General features: G+C 36.8%; 2 protein-coding genes and 1 pseudogene across 3 annotated transcripts in view; 2 read left to right on the top strand and 1 right to left on the bottom strand.

Moving 5' to 3' along the window:
• LOC132068115 (ferredoxin, root R-B2-like) overlaps positions 1 to 14,794 on the bottom strand; it is a 62,658-nt gene that overhangs the window by 17,199 nt on the left and 30,665 nt on the right. The window lies entirely within an intron of this gene.
• Positions 345 to 6,090, top strand: LOC132066842 (diphosphomevalonate decarboxylase 2-like; annotated as a pseudogene).
• Positions 10,965 to 13,735, top strand: LOC132066841 (protein STRICTOSIDINE SYNTHASE-LIKE 5-like). Of its 2 annotated transcripts, none has more exons than XM_059460041.1 (6): positions 10,965 to 11,506; positions 11,697 to 11,909; positions 12,269 to 12,336; positions 12,459 to 12,695; positions 13,152 to 13,278; positions 13,376 to 13,735. In XM_059460041.1, exons 1-6 carry the CDS (start codon positions 11,348 to 11,350, stop codon positions 13,643 to 13,645), a joined length of 1,074 nt encoding a protein of 357 aa, XP_059316024.1. In that variant the 5' UTR covers positions 10,965 to 11,347; the 3' UTR covers positions 13,646 to 13,735. The 2 variants fall into 2 exon arrangements, with proteins under 2 accessions (XP_059316024.1, XP_059316023.1); XM_059460040.1 differs by having other exon boundaries at positions 13,146 to 13,278.

Here is a 14,794-nt window from a genome sequence, read left to right as displayed (position 1 = left end):
ATTATTGATTTAGCAATGACGGTCGTGCTCGTCTTAGATCCGGCCGTGTCCTTTTAGGGCCTGTCGGGCTCATGCAACACCCGCGTCAATGAGGAATGCTCACTGGGTATGTTGTTGTTGTTGTTTGTATTATTGACTTAGCACCCTTCGATGATTAATAACAACTCTAGATTAAGTCACATCAGAACCAAAGCTGACCAGTAAATTTTTGTCTTTGTTGTGGTAATAACATTTTCTAAAGCAAATGGTAGTTAATTTAAAGGACACATGGACCAATATTACTCCATATGATCTACTTAATTACTCTATAAATAAAGACTACTACTCCATGAACTTTTAATACATTGGTCATTGGAATAGTTCCTCTCTTTGTAAAATTTAACTTTTTAAGTTCTATTGCTTTCGTAATGGCTGCAAAAAAGTGGGTGCTAATGGTGACAGCACAAACACCAACTAATATGTCAGTGATAAAGTACTGGGGAAAAAGGGATGAAAAACTCATTCTTGCTATGAATGAAAGTATAAGTGTCACTTTTGATCCTGCACATCTTTGTACTACTACCACTGTTGCTGCCAGCCCTGCTTTCGACCGAGACCGTATGTGGCTCAATGGCAAGGTTCGGAAAATAAGTAATGAATGACTTTTTTTTTAACGCCAAATATTTTGGAATGAGTTTAGTTTTGTCGGAACGACTAATATTCAGAAATATATATAGGAGTATGTTCTATATATAAATGCTTAAAATGTTCCACTACCATGTGCATTCATGTTTGGGGGTGTGTGGGTGCATATAGTAGAATGAAGTGGAGAATCAAAGAAGTGTACATGATAATAAATGGGGTTTCTTAGTTTGTTGACTTATTTTAGTTTCTTTTTAGGGAAAAAGGGTCAAGTATACGCCTCAACTTTATTTTATTAGTCAACGTTATCCTCCATTAGTGAAAGTGAATAAATATATCCCTGCCGTCAACAAAATTTATACATATACCCCTATTTGGATGGAAAACCCCAAATCAAACTAAATTACCCGATTCCTTCCACAATCCAGCCCCGATTTCATCTTTTTCTCCAAGAAGAATGCTAAAAAAAATTGAGCCAATCTCCTTCAATTCTCAATCAAATGAGCTTAAATTTGAGATGCAACTTCCTCAAAATTCAGTGAACAAATCTCAATCACCAGTTTCTTCAAACAAAACATTGAATCAACAATGAATTTCAATGTTTGTTTACAGCAAAAGTTCTAATCCTGTGTTCAGATATGTCAGCTGCACCAGCTAAAAGATGTGAAATGCGTTCACATATTTGAAAAAAGTTAACCTCTCCCTGCATAAAATATGTTAAAAGGACATCCTATTTTACCAAGCTTGCAAAATGGTTCAGATCAACAATAGATAAAGGAAGCCTTTTATAGTTGGTGACGCGACATATCACGTGAGTCACCAGAACTATTCAAATAGTAACATAGTCAGCTTAACTCATTCGTGTGCATTTTCATTGTTATGATTGACGATCCAATTTAGCACTTGGTGACGTTCTTCATCTATTCTTTCGAGATACTACTCATCTTAAACAAATATGGTAAATACGGAGCAAATTTTCTATTCCAGAATTTCAGACTGAAACAACTTTTCATTAAAGCAGTGAACTTGACCAGAAATATTTACCAGCTTCAATGGCATTTCTAGCAGCAAGACGAAAATCGTTGAAGAAATTGGTGGTTGAGATTTGTTCACTGAATTTTGAGAAAGTTGCATCTCAAATTTGAGCTCATTTGATTGAGAATTGAAAGAGATTGGCTCAATTTTTCTGACCATTCTTCTTGGAGAAGAAGATGAAATCGGGGCTGGATCGGGGCGGGGCGGGTCGTGGAAGGAATTTGGTAATTTAGTTTGGTTTGGGGTTTTTCATCCAAATAGGGGTACAAGTGTAAACTTTGTTGACGGCAAGGGTATATTTATTCACTTTCACTAACGGAGGATAAAATTAACTAATAAAATAAAGTAAAAGGATATATTTGACCCTTTTCCCTTCTTTTTATTCTTTTTGCTTTTGGATGTGTGATTAAGCATGTCAGAAGGGCCGCGTCAGCCAACGTCGTCTCAGTTGTGCCCGTGGAGCCTGGACCGAGGTGCCAGATCAGGTCTCATCACCATTTGCAGCAATCAATACTAAACGACGTCCACCACTTCCACCACTGTAGCTAACCACCATCCTCCATACTATCACCACAACCATTAATAATCTCTACCACCTTCACAATCACAACAACTACCACCACTACAACCAGCCACCACCGACAGTTACTATTGCACCAACCACCTCCACCATCACAATTATCATCATTATATATATCAACGAGCACCATTACCATTCCCAGCCACCACCGACAGTTACTATCACACCAACTACCTCCACCATCACAACTATCATCATTATATATATCAACAAGCACCATTACCATTCCCAGCCACCACCACCAACGCTGTCAACCACTACCACCAACAAGCCACCACCACTGCCACCACCACCATCATAACCACCACCAATACCATCACTGCCAACCATGACCACCAACCACCTCCACCATCACAACCACCATCATCATCCAATTACCACCACCAGCACTCCTGCTGCACAATCACTGTCACCAGCAACCACCGCCAAATACCACAGTTACCCACTATGCCCCAATCACCACGTCAAAATCTAATATTTTATGGATATAATATTTAAATTTTCTCATTTGAATTCTACATTATTAATTTTTTAGTAAAGATAATAATGTTTAAATTATTTTATTAACAATAAATTATAAATATTCAAATGTTGAGAAAACAAACAATATTAATCATTAAGTAGTCAGATAACATTACAATATTTTGATATTGGGATGTATCAGACATGTTAAACATAATAAAAACAAACGCCACCTTGTACCTGCAAAACTGAGTTCCCTATATTATATCCTCCTGGTTATTATTTCTTCAATTCCTATGAATACATGACATTTTTTTATTGTTGATCACGTAGGAAATGTCCCTCTCTGGAAGCAGATACCAAAATTGTCTGAGGGAAATTCGAGCTCGTGCTAGTGATGTTGAGGATGAGACGAAAGGTATCCGAATCGCGAAAAAGGATTGGGAGAACTTGCACGTGCATATATCTTCTTACAACAATTTTCCTACTGCTGCGGGGTTGGCTTCCTCAGCTTCTGGTTTTGCATGCCTTGGTACGTACTCTCTCTAGCTACATGACACAAATCTGGATTAGTCAGACCATTGGAAAAGGATTTGATGATTTTTTTTTAGAATATTTGAAATTAACCCTATTTGAAACCAGTGTTGCATCAAGACATAAAATATATTTAGAGTTAGTGGCAAGCATTTTCATTCTTAGAACTTATAAGCATGTGATCCAATTGTTTCATTATTTTCCTTATTATCTTAGTTTTGTCTGGTTTTATGCAGTTTTTGCCCTTGCCAAGTTAATGAATGTACAAGAGGACAATGGGAAACTTTCTGCTATTGCAAGGTAATTGATCTCAGTAATTTTGTGTATTTCTTTTAGCTGCTTGGTGTGAATTTGCCTAATAAAAATCTCTAAATAATTTTTTCTTTTTTGTAACCAAAAAGTCATTCAACTTTGCCTAAGTCACCGCATGTGTTTACTCACGCGTATACAGGCAAGGTTCTGGAAGTGCTTGTCGAAGCTTACATGGCGGATTTGTTAAGTGGGTCATGGGAAAAGTATGGTTATTTATAAGTTCGTTACGTAACTTCTCTCAAAAAATATTTGTTCTAATCCGTTTCATTTTTATGTATGAAGGAGGAAGATGGAAGCGATAGCATAGCTGTTCAACTCGTAGATGAGAAGCACTGGGAAGATCTTGTTATCTTCATTGCAGTGGTATGTTGTTATATACGAGGTCAATAAAATTCTCCAGAGAATGAGTTTCTGATCATAACGATGACTATATCTAAATTTAAAGAAAATGGTAGTGAGATTCGGCATGTTGCTCACTGAACCTCCATAGTATCTAATTTTATGTTGGTCATATGAAACACCTATCGTACGACTTTCTAACATAACTTCTAGCTTTTTCTAATCGTTTCCCTCTGTTGATCGACGGTAGTATAAGAGATCTGTAACCGCCCGTATTTTTTCTTGTCCTTCTTTTTTATTCAGGTGAGCTCCCAACAGAAGGAAATAAGTAGCAGCTCTGGAATGCGCGCAACTGTCGAAACCAGTACACTTATGGAATACAGAGCAAAAGTAGTTTTTTTTTTCTTTCAAAATAAGCTAGTCCTTAAAATTCAATATATGTTCCAATCAGTGGAATCTGTATTAGAATCATGTGTGTGTGTTTTTTTTTTTTTGAAATTTCTGTATTCAATTTTACAGGAAGTAGTACCGAAACGCATAATTGAAATGGAAGAAGCCATACAGAATCGCGATTTTCCAACTTTCGCTCGTTTGACTTGTGCAGAGAATAATCAGTTTCATGCCATCTGCTTGGATACCAGCCCTCCTCTTTTTTACATGAATGATACATCTCATAGGCAAGTTGTTCTTTAACTTCATATTTTACAAACTCGAGGTGTCTCGACTTAATTGACTAGAACCTCTGAACCAGGGGCGGCTGCAGTCGTTTGGTATCCGGTTCATCTGAATCCAGTATAGGCAAAAATCCACTAAGATTTCAACGAATGATAGATCAGAATCATAATTTCGAAAGTACAACGAGTTTAGTACTAAACTCTTAAAAGTCAAACTCATCAAATTTAAATCATGAATCGTCTCTTGTCAATTTCTTACTTGTTTTATGTTGAAATAGAAAAATAATAAGTATCGACAATGTGTTAACTTTCAGGATAATCAGTTGTGTTGAGAAATGGAATCGCTCGGCAGGAACTCCACAGGTTTTTCTCTATACCATGCTCTTGCACATAGTTCCATGATTTGACTACTACTCCATTTATAAAATTAACAAATTGATCTCAAAAAGTGGCAAGATTTTGAAGTATTTGATGTTTTATAAGTAACATATAACGTACTCCCCTTTGTCCCAAATATACGGCACTCTTTCTTTTTTAGTCAGCCTAAAAAAGAATGACACATTTTTATATTTAGTACAATTTAATTTTGAACTTCTCATTTTACTCTTAAGGATATGATTTATAGCCACACAAATATCTACTCTATGACTTATTTTAGATCACAATTTTCAAAAGTCTTCCTTTCATTCTTAAATTCTATATCCAGTCAAACACCATCACATGAATTGGGACGAAGGAAATACTATGATGACTTCAAAGAAATGAATTTTATGTGTTTACTCACAAGAAGTACATTGGCAGGCTGGTTACACCTGCGATGCGGGGCCAAATGTTGTTCTAATGGCACGTGACCGAGAGGCTGCTACACTTCTACTTCAGAGGCTTCTCTTCCACTTCCCGCCCAATTCAACTGATATAGACAGGTAGTTCGTTATTTAAATCTGTAGTTTTTAAATTAAATTCAGATATCTAAACTCTTAGAGAGAACACACTTTTAATAGTTAATTATATTATGTTTCAGCAAGTCCCCTCACATGTGACCATTTCGATATCTGCTCCGATATCATCAGTTTGAATCGTGTGACTATCTCATTTATAACTGTTAGAAAGAGTATACTTTGAATTAGTTAATTATGTTATGTCTCAATACTTTGTCTTTCTCTCCAGCTACGTCATAGGTGATAAATTTATCCTAAAGGATGCTGGGATTCAAGATATAAAGGATGTGGAATCGTTACCTCCACCCCCAGAAATCAAGGACGAGGTCCCAACTCATCAATACAAGGGCGAAATAAGCTACTTTATCTGCACAAGGCCTGGAAAAGGTCCGCTTTTTGCTAAACGATGAAAGCCAAGCTCTCCTCAACCTTGAAACTGGGTTGCCAAAGTAAACGAGGAAAATTCAAATTCTCCAGTGTTTTAGGAAGTTGTCATATTTTTAATGGTTTCAGTTATGATGAACCCTGTATTTGAAGCTTTATTTTGTTATGATGTACTCCGTTTTTCTTACTCCTATTGATAGTTCCATCGATACATTCTACTATTGTCATTGACTTTCCAACAAACTTCTATTTGCTACATGGAATTAGCTTTGTTTTACAGATAACAATTATCTGCTACAACAGATAAAGATGATTTGATGGTGTAAAAATTATTTACACTGACCTACGATTTAAGGCGAGTGAAATTCCTTGCGAAGTCATAGTCAATAGTGAAACTACAAAAGATCGAATGACCTTATAGTTATATCTTTTGAAGACAGGAGACGAGCGCAATACATGCCAGTTAACAATTTCAATTATATATGAAAATAATTTGAAAGAGTTGGTTTGGTGAAAGTAAATCACATGTGCCAATATACTTGGCTGGCAAGTGAACTTGATGAGCAAGCAAAAATATGTAGAGGACATATTTTAGATTTATTTTTCCTTTTCTATTTTTGAGCTTGGAGCCCAGTTTGGTTATCTATAAAATGATGACCATTCTTCATTGTTTAAACCATCCCAAAAATCATATAATACATTGTATTGAGTAGAGAGTTGAGAGAGCAATTCTCTTAGGTGTAATAGGAAATCTCCCATTCTTTTGTTAATAATTTAAAGGCAACTGTTCTCTGGTGGACGTATGATCATTTTGATATGAATCACGTTAAATCTTGTATTCTTTCTTTGACGTTTCCGCTAACAATTAGTATAAGAGCATTAGGAATCTTTGAAGATCCTAGGAGGAAAAACAAACAAAGATGAGTTCCATGAAGTTTGAAATCGATAGATTCCGTGGGCGCAACAACTTCAATATCTAGAAGATCCAGATGATGACGTTACATTGAGTGTAATCCAACTATCCCTTGCACCTAATGTACTTTGTGAAGTGAGTACAAGTACCGAAGAGACGACTAAGCAGTTATGGGACAAGCTACAAAGGCTATACCAGGACCGATCGGTGACAACAAGGATGTTGTTATAACGGCGTCTTCACACATTTAAGATGGGGTCAGGTACTTCATTACAAGATCATTTAGACGTGTTCAATAAACTTGCCATGGACTTACAAATTGCCGGCATTAAAAAGAACGAGGAGACACTTGCATGTGCTTTGCTATTTTCATTGACTTCAGGATATTGTGATATCGAGAATTCAATGATGTATAGCAAGGAGCCTATCAACCTTGAGCGAGTGCGGCAAGCACTTAACTCTAGTGATGTGCGGAGGCATTTTGAAGGAGACGAGAGATGATCGTGCAAGCTGGCTCTTTGTGAGAGGTCGACTAACCAACGAGGAAGGAGAAAATCAAAGCACGTATCAAAGTCTCGTGTGAACAAGAAGAATGCAGATTGTTGGGGCTGCGGCAAGAAGGGGCACTTTGAACGAGATTTCCTAACGTTAAAGTCCAAGAAAAAGATGGGTACATCCACAGTTGAACAGGTACATGATTCTGATAATGATTATGTACTTACAACATCATGCAATAATGGAAGTTATGGAAACAAATGCGTGTTAGACTCTGCTTGTACTCTGCATATGACTTTTCGAAGAGATCAAGCGGTTTAGCAGCTATGAGAAAAGTGGAGGAACCGTAGTAATGGGCAATAATGTAACTTGTGCAATAGTTGGCATTGCCTACGGGGATTCAACGCTATGACGGAGCGCGAGGACTATTACACAAGTCTCCGTCATGTTCCGATACGAAGAAGAATTCGATCTCCCTAGGTGCTACGGATGAACAAGGCTATAGTACACAAGCGAAAGTGAGGAACTATACCTTTAGTTATTCGAAAGGCAAGTGGAGGATGGCCTTTACACATTGGCGTAAAGCACCATTGTCGTGGTTCGCAAACGCACCTCCGGTCTAGCTTATCTAATGATGACAAGGCAAGATTATGGCACATGAGATTGGGTCGTATGAAAGACGCGCGTGACCGGAGACGTTAAGAAACCGTAACCTTTTGAAAGGCGAGAAGATCAACACACTTGAATTTTGCAGCACCGCGTCTCTAGGAAGAAGGTCGGCTTCGTGACCGGCAAGCACAAGACAGAAGGGGCGCTAGACTACAACCATTCAGATTTATGGGATCCCTAAACTTCCATCGAAAGGCAAAAATAGGTATCTTCTCACTTTTATTGATGATTTCTCAAAAAAGGTTTGGGAGCGTTTTTTGAAGGCAAAAAGTGATGCTTTTGAAGCATTTAAAGAGTGGAAGATTTTGGTTGAGAATCAAATGGAGCGAAAAATCAAATATCTTCTCGCAGACAATGGCTTAGAGTTTTGCAGTGAAGAGTTTAATGATTTCTGCAAGATTCGTGGAATCTCAAGACACAAGACTGTCAGGCACACCCCACAGCAGAATGGAGTTGCCGAGAGGATGAGCAGAACTCTTCTAGAAAAGGCTCGTTGTATGCTCCTACAAGCCAAAATATCTAAAGTATTTTGGGCTGAAGCAGTTCACACTGCTGCTCATATTGTCAATCGATCTCCAGCATCGGCGATTGAGTTTAAGACTCTGAATGAGATAGGGTCAGGTAAACCCTCTAACTATTCATACTTACGAGTATTTACGTGTCCAGCTTATTATCATGTTAATGAAGGAAAGCTTGAACCAAGGGCTAAGAAGGTCGTATTCGTAGGGTATATGGATGGAGTAAAATGGTACAAACTTTGGTGTTTGTCTTTACTCAAATTTATAGTCAGTAGAGATGTCACCTTTGATGAATCCTCTATACTTGATCCCCGTAAAGTTTCTGTGAAGTTTTCAGGAAATGAGAACAATGAGCAGGTGAAGCTTACCAAGGAAAATGATCAAGAGACTCAGGGTAAAGATGAGTCAAAAGATGTAGATCTTGCAGAACTTGTTGTCAATGAACCATACACAATTACGAAGGGAAGGGAGAAGAGGCAAATACGAAGACCGAAAAGCCTTATAGATCAAGCAAACCTGATTGTATATGCGTTCGTAGCTGCAGAAGAAGAGATTAAGGATCTTGAGCCCTCCTTGTATGTTGAAGCAACTTCTTGCAAAAATGCTGCACAATAACGGTTAGCCATGACTGAAGAAATGAAGTCTCTTTACAAAAATCAGACATGGGTCTTAGTGAAAAGACAAAAGGGGAAGAGGACAGTTGGATGCAAATGGGTCTACAGATAGAAAGTGGGAATTCCTGAAGTGGAAGATTCTAGATTCAAGGCGATATTGGTTGTAGGGGTTTCAGTCAGAAGGAGGGAATTGATTATAATGAGATATTCTCTCCAATCGTGAAACATAGCTCAATTCGCATGCTACTAGTATTGGTTGCAAAATTCGACTTGGAGCTTCAACAGCTTGATGTCAAAACTGCTTTCTTGTATGGTGATCTAGAAGAGACAATTTATATGGATCAGCCTGAAGGTTTCCAAGCTGAGGGAAAAGAAGATCATGTATGCCAATTAAAGAAATCTTTGACTGAAGAAATCTTTGTATGGATTAAAGCAATCCGCTAGACAGTGGTACAAAAGATTTGATGCATTTATGACTACACATGAATTCTCAAGGAGTGCATTTGCATTTGATAGCTGTGTGTATCACAAGAAGATGTCTGGTAACTCAATGATTTCTTTACTGTTGTATGTTGATGATATACTTATTCTTGCTAACAACATTACAGATAAATACTTTTTTGGAAGAAACCGTATAGTAAGGAATTTGACATGAAGGATTTGGGGCTGAAAATCCTTGGTATGGAGATTTCAAGAGAAGACGGTGTTGTACATCTTTCTCAGAAGAGGTACATTGAAAGGGTTCTCGAGAGATTTAATATGCATGCGTGCAAGCCTGTAAAGACACTGTTAGCTTCTCATTTTAAACTTTCAGAGTTACAAATGCCTCAGTCCGAGGATGAGGTGGAGCATATGTCAAATGTTCCTTATGCCAGCGCAGTTGGTAGCATTATGTATGCTATGGTGTGTACACGTTTAAATATTGCTCAATCTGTAAGTGTGGTAAGTAGATACATGTCTAACCCAGGAAAAAGGCATTGAGAAGCTGTCAAGTGGATATTGAGATATCTCAAAGGAGCTTCTGATGTTGGTCTGACCTTTCGAAAATGTGGTGGAGGTATTTCAATTCTCGATTATGTGGATTCTGACTATGCAGGGGATCTTCGACGAATGAGGTCACAACCAGATGCATCTTTTATTCTTGTTGGCGGTCTGCTAATTTGGAAATCGACTGCGGTCGATTGTTGCTTTGTCTACGATGAAGCGAGAATACGTAGCAACGAAGGAGGTGAAAGAAGCTATCTGGTTGAAAGGTTTGGTGGCAAAATTGAGTTTGGTACAGCAGGAATCAATCCTTAGATGTGATAGTCGGAGTGCTATTCATCTGATTAAAAATCAGAGATTTCATGAGCGCACTAAACGCATTGATGTCAGATTTTATTTCATTCAAGATGTTGTTGAAAGGAACTATCAAGGTCGTGCGAAGGTTATCACGGCACAATAATCTGAGCCGGGCAGTATTGACCAAGATAGTCCCGCCGCTAGTTTTACTTAATCGCAAGGACTTGGCGAGCACGCATCTGATTGATGCAACTCGCGAAGAGAGCAGGTTGTTAAGTGGAGGTGGTATGTTCAACAATGATTTGATTCTTCTTGTTTTTTACAACGGGGTTGCCCAAAGGCTTGAAGTTTTGACTAGTTGTTCATACGCATACTCGTGACGCAAACCATGGAGTTTGAAACAATTGGTTTGGTGGAGTAAATCACATGTGCCAATATACTTGGCTAGTGAACTTGGAGAAAAGCGAAAAAAATATGTGGAGGACATATTTTAGATTTACTTTTCCTTTTCTATTTTTGAGCTTGGAGCCCAAGTTTGGTCATCTATAAAATGATGACCATTCTTCATTGTTTAAACCATCCCAAAAATCATACAATACATTGTAGTGAGTAAAGAGTTGAGAGAGCAATTCTCTTAGGTGTAATAGGGAAATATCCCCTTCCTTTGTTAATAATATAAAAGCAACTGTTCTCTGGTGGACGTAAGATCATTTTGATCCGAACCACGTTAAATCTTGTGTTCTTTCTTTTACGTTTCATCTAACAATTGAAAGAGAAGGAAAACTTTCTGCAAAGTAGTTGAAGATTGGAGTTTTATTAACAAAAACAATACTACTTGTAATTTAACATAGGCAAAGATGGGATACCCCATTTCGTTTAAAAGATACATTTTCTTTTTTAAAAAACTTTTATTTATTTAAGTTTTCCTCCATAAGATCTCATCTGAAAATTGCAATACATCAAACATTGAGCTTCATTATGCATCCCCTGTTGGCTATTTCTAGCTTTTTAGTAGTTATTATGGTGGCTATTTCACTCCAAGTTCTTTTCTACTCACCAATATCTCCTGAGATTCTTGAAATTCCTTCTTCCTCTAAAACCTTCACCACAACATTTACGTCAAACAACTATTTACAGGTAAATTCAAAAGCAAAAAAAAAAAAAAAAAGAAAAAAAAAGGAGGGGTTGGGGGGGGGGGGGGGGGGGGGGGGGGGCGCTCCTCAATTTAATATTTTCTTAGTTTGCCTCCTTTTTTTATTTTTTGCTGATCCTGACTTGTTCGTGTCTGAGTCCTGGTTGTTATTATTGTTGTTGCTGTTAATTTCAGAGAGTAAAAAAACTTGGAGAAGGGTTTCTTGATAGACCAGAAGACGTGGCAGTGGACAAAATGGGAATTTTGTATACAGCTACAAGAGATGGTTGGATCAAAAGAAGGCACAAAAATGGGACTTGGGAGAGCTGGAGGTATATTGGGAGAGATTCTCTACTAGGACTTGAAGTATCATCTGCTGGTCATATCATAGTTTGTGATACCGAAAAGGTAACTAATACTGAACGATAAAATGAGAAATTTAAAGTTAAATTGTTTTCAAATATAGATAGAAGGTATCATTAATCTTTTTGGATAGAGGGAGTAGTACGTTAGATAGTCTAATAGTCATAATTTGATAAAATTTGCGGAGGTTAATTAGAAGACTACTTGTAACAACCCGACCCTTGTTTTGAGTTTTTGAGTTCCAGTTCATGTTTTGAACATTTTCAATATGTTAGAATATAGTCATTTTGTGACTTATTTGTATGGTTTGATATGAGACCCAAGGGGCTCGGGGGTATTTCAGACAAGTTGAAAGTTGCACAGCTGAAATTTCTCATAGCTAACAATGTATGTATGATGTACAGGGGCTGCTTAAGGTTAGTGAAGATGGTGTAAGTGTTCTTGCTTCACATGTTAATGGTGAAAGAATAAGGTTAGTGAAGTGTTTGAATAACTAATACAACGAATGTTCATCATTTGCTCTGCTTTTTATTTTTTTAATATTTTTATATGTGTGTATGCGCATAAAAGGTGTACATTTAATTTGTTCGACAGATTTGCAGATGCTGTGGTGGAAGCATCAGATGGGAATTTATATTTCAGTAGTGCAAGTACAAAATTTGGACACCATGACTGGTACCTTGATGTTCTTGAGGCTAAGCCCCATGGCCAACTTCTCAAATATAATCCTTCGTCGAACCACACGTCTGTCCTTCTCGACAACTTGGCCTTTGCGAATGGCGTCGCTCTGTCTACAAATCAAGATTACTTAATTGTCTGCGAAACGTGGAAGTAAGTATTTTCAAACTATTCTCCTGAGATGTGTCTCAATTTTCACTCCATCAACTAGCGCAGATGAACACGTTTTTGTTGGGCACTTGGAATCAATTAATTGTGAAGTTGGTTGCTTGACGTTGTTTTTAAAGTGTACGACCAACTCATCTAAATACTTAAGTTGTTACTGAGTGCACTTTTACTTAATTGCATCATATCCAACACACCCCTCATGTATGGGACCGGATTCTTTTTCATGTGCCAAGCACGTGATTTTTTTTTTTTTCTTTTGATAATTAGTGGTGATGAGACTCGAACTCAGGGCATCTATTTGCTCTAATATCATATTGAAATACGTGACCAACTAACTTAAAAGCTTAAGATGTTAGAGCGACCATACTTTTAATTACTTAATTACATTACATCTCAACAGTTGCATTCAAAATTCATTCCTGCTTGATAATCAAGATATAGGTGCCTGAAATTTTGGTTGAAAGACAAAATTAAAGGGAAAACGGAGATCTTTGTCGATAATCTTCCTGGTGCACCCGACAACATCAAACTTGCACCTGATGGTTCGTTCTGGATAGCTCTAATAGAGGTAATAGCTATAGCCCACCTTCAATAATCGAAAAAACGCATGTTTTCGTCAGTGTGCTATGTGTGAAAATTTATATATGTATCTGTCTTTGCTACAGTTATCAGCTCGGGAGCTACATTTCGTCCACAAATCAAGAGCTACAAAACATTTGTTGGCAACTTTCCCCAAACTGATAAATTGGGTCAATGGAGCATATCACAAAGCTATGGTAGTGAATGTGAGAACTGATGGGAAGATAATTAAAGGTTTTGATGATCCAATTGGAAAGGTCATGTCACTTGTCACATCTGTTCTGGAGTTCGAAAATCATCTATATTTAGGAAGTCTCAATTGTGACTTCATTGGAATGCTACCACTAGCAACCTGAAGTCCTGAACTGTACATGTAGCGCCTCATAAAATTTTGAATTTGTTTACGTTTAATTCGTGCTAATGAATGATATTGTGTGTTGGTGAATGAGTACATGTGTTTGAAAACATGTTGGGAAACTTTTCTAATGATTAAGTAGGCGTTCAACCAAATATTTTTCACTTTATTTGGAATTTTGAAGTTGGAGTTGAAGATGAAGTTGTGTTTGGTTATAGTTTTTGCATAAAATATTTGGTTGTTTGAATGTACTGAAACATGATTTTAGATGTTTTCCAAATTCCAAATTTTATTGTCAAATGCTAATATTTTCAAATAAAGTGAAGAAAAAAAAATCTAGAAAAAGTGAAAAATTCTCATATCCAGGTCATAAATTTATGCTTGAAAGGTGATGTAGATATTTAGGATTCGGAATAAATTTTTAAACACATATCCAGAGTAGGGGTGTACATGGACCGAGTTGGTTCGGATTTTTAAACACCAAACCAAATTAATTGCGTCGGATTTTTAAATTTATACACCAAACCAAACCAATAAAATTGTGTTTTTCAACCTCGGGTTATTCGGTTTTCTCGGATTTTTTGGGTTTTTTTTTTCCGGAATAGTTTTGATACAAAACATATAACTTTTACTTCAAATATTTCTTTAGTCCTAGTAAGGTACAACTATATAATTAAGGTGTTTCTTAAGAAAATAACGCAAAATGTGGGAAGAGTGATGACATTGTATTAAAATATTTAACAAAAGCTAATAAAATCGGTTAAAATAAATATTGCTAATTAACAAGCCATAAAGAAAATGACCATAATCTAAAAATATTAAGTCATGCTAAAATAAGTACGACAAATAAGTATTACTTACATGACAGAGAAAAAAAAAAAACTTAAGTTATATATTTTCACTCTCTAAATCAATTATGCAAAACTAAAGAATAGATATCCAACATTATTGTCATTCCTAATGGTAAATTGAATTTCTTTTGTTAGCATCAGTGTTGAGTTGGTTTTGGTTTGGACTTTATTTGAGTTACTAACATCCATAGGATATAAAACTTATTGACGTTCAAAATTCTAAGTTCAAGCTTAAATAATATGATAATAGATAAAAAACTACGAAAAAATTTAAGAAATATTTATAAATTACATTACAA

Source organism: Lycium ferocissimum, chromosome 8, assembly GCF_029784015.1.
Source record: "Lycium ferocissimum isolate CSIRO_LF1 chromosome 8, AGI_CSIRO_Lferr_CH_V1, whole genome shotgun sequence".
Lineage (NCBI taxonomy): Eukaryota > Viridiplantae > Streptophyta > Magnoliopsida > Solanales > Solanaceae > Lycium > Lycium ferocissimum.
Note: the sequence above shows the minus strand (reverse complement) of the source record. Positions and strands in the feature narration are given on the sequence as shown.

Coding starts and splice junctions, on each gene's coding strand:
- LOC132066841 (XM_059460040.1), top strand. CDS start 11,348: ATGCATCCCCTGTTGGCTATTTCTAGCTTTTTAGTAGTTATTATGGTG. Junction 11,910..12,268: donor TAGTTTGTGATACCGAAAAG/GTAACTAATACT, acceptor TATGATGTACAG/GGGCTGCTTAAGGTTAGTGA. Junction 12,337..12,458: donor GTTAATGGTGAAAGAATAAG/GTTAGTGAAGTG, acceptor TTTGTTCGACAG/ATTTGCAGATGCTGTGGTGG.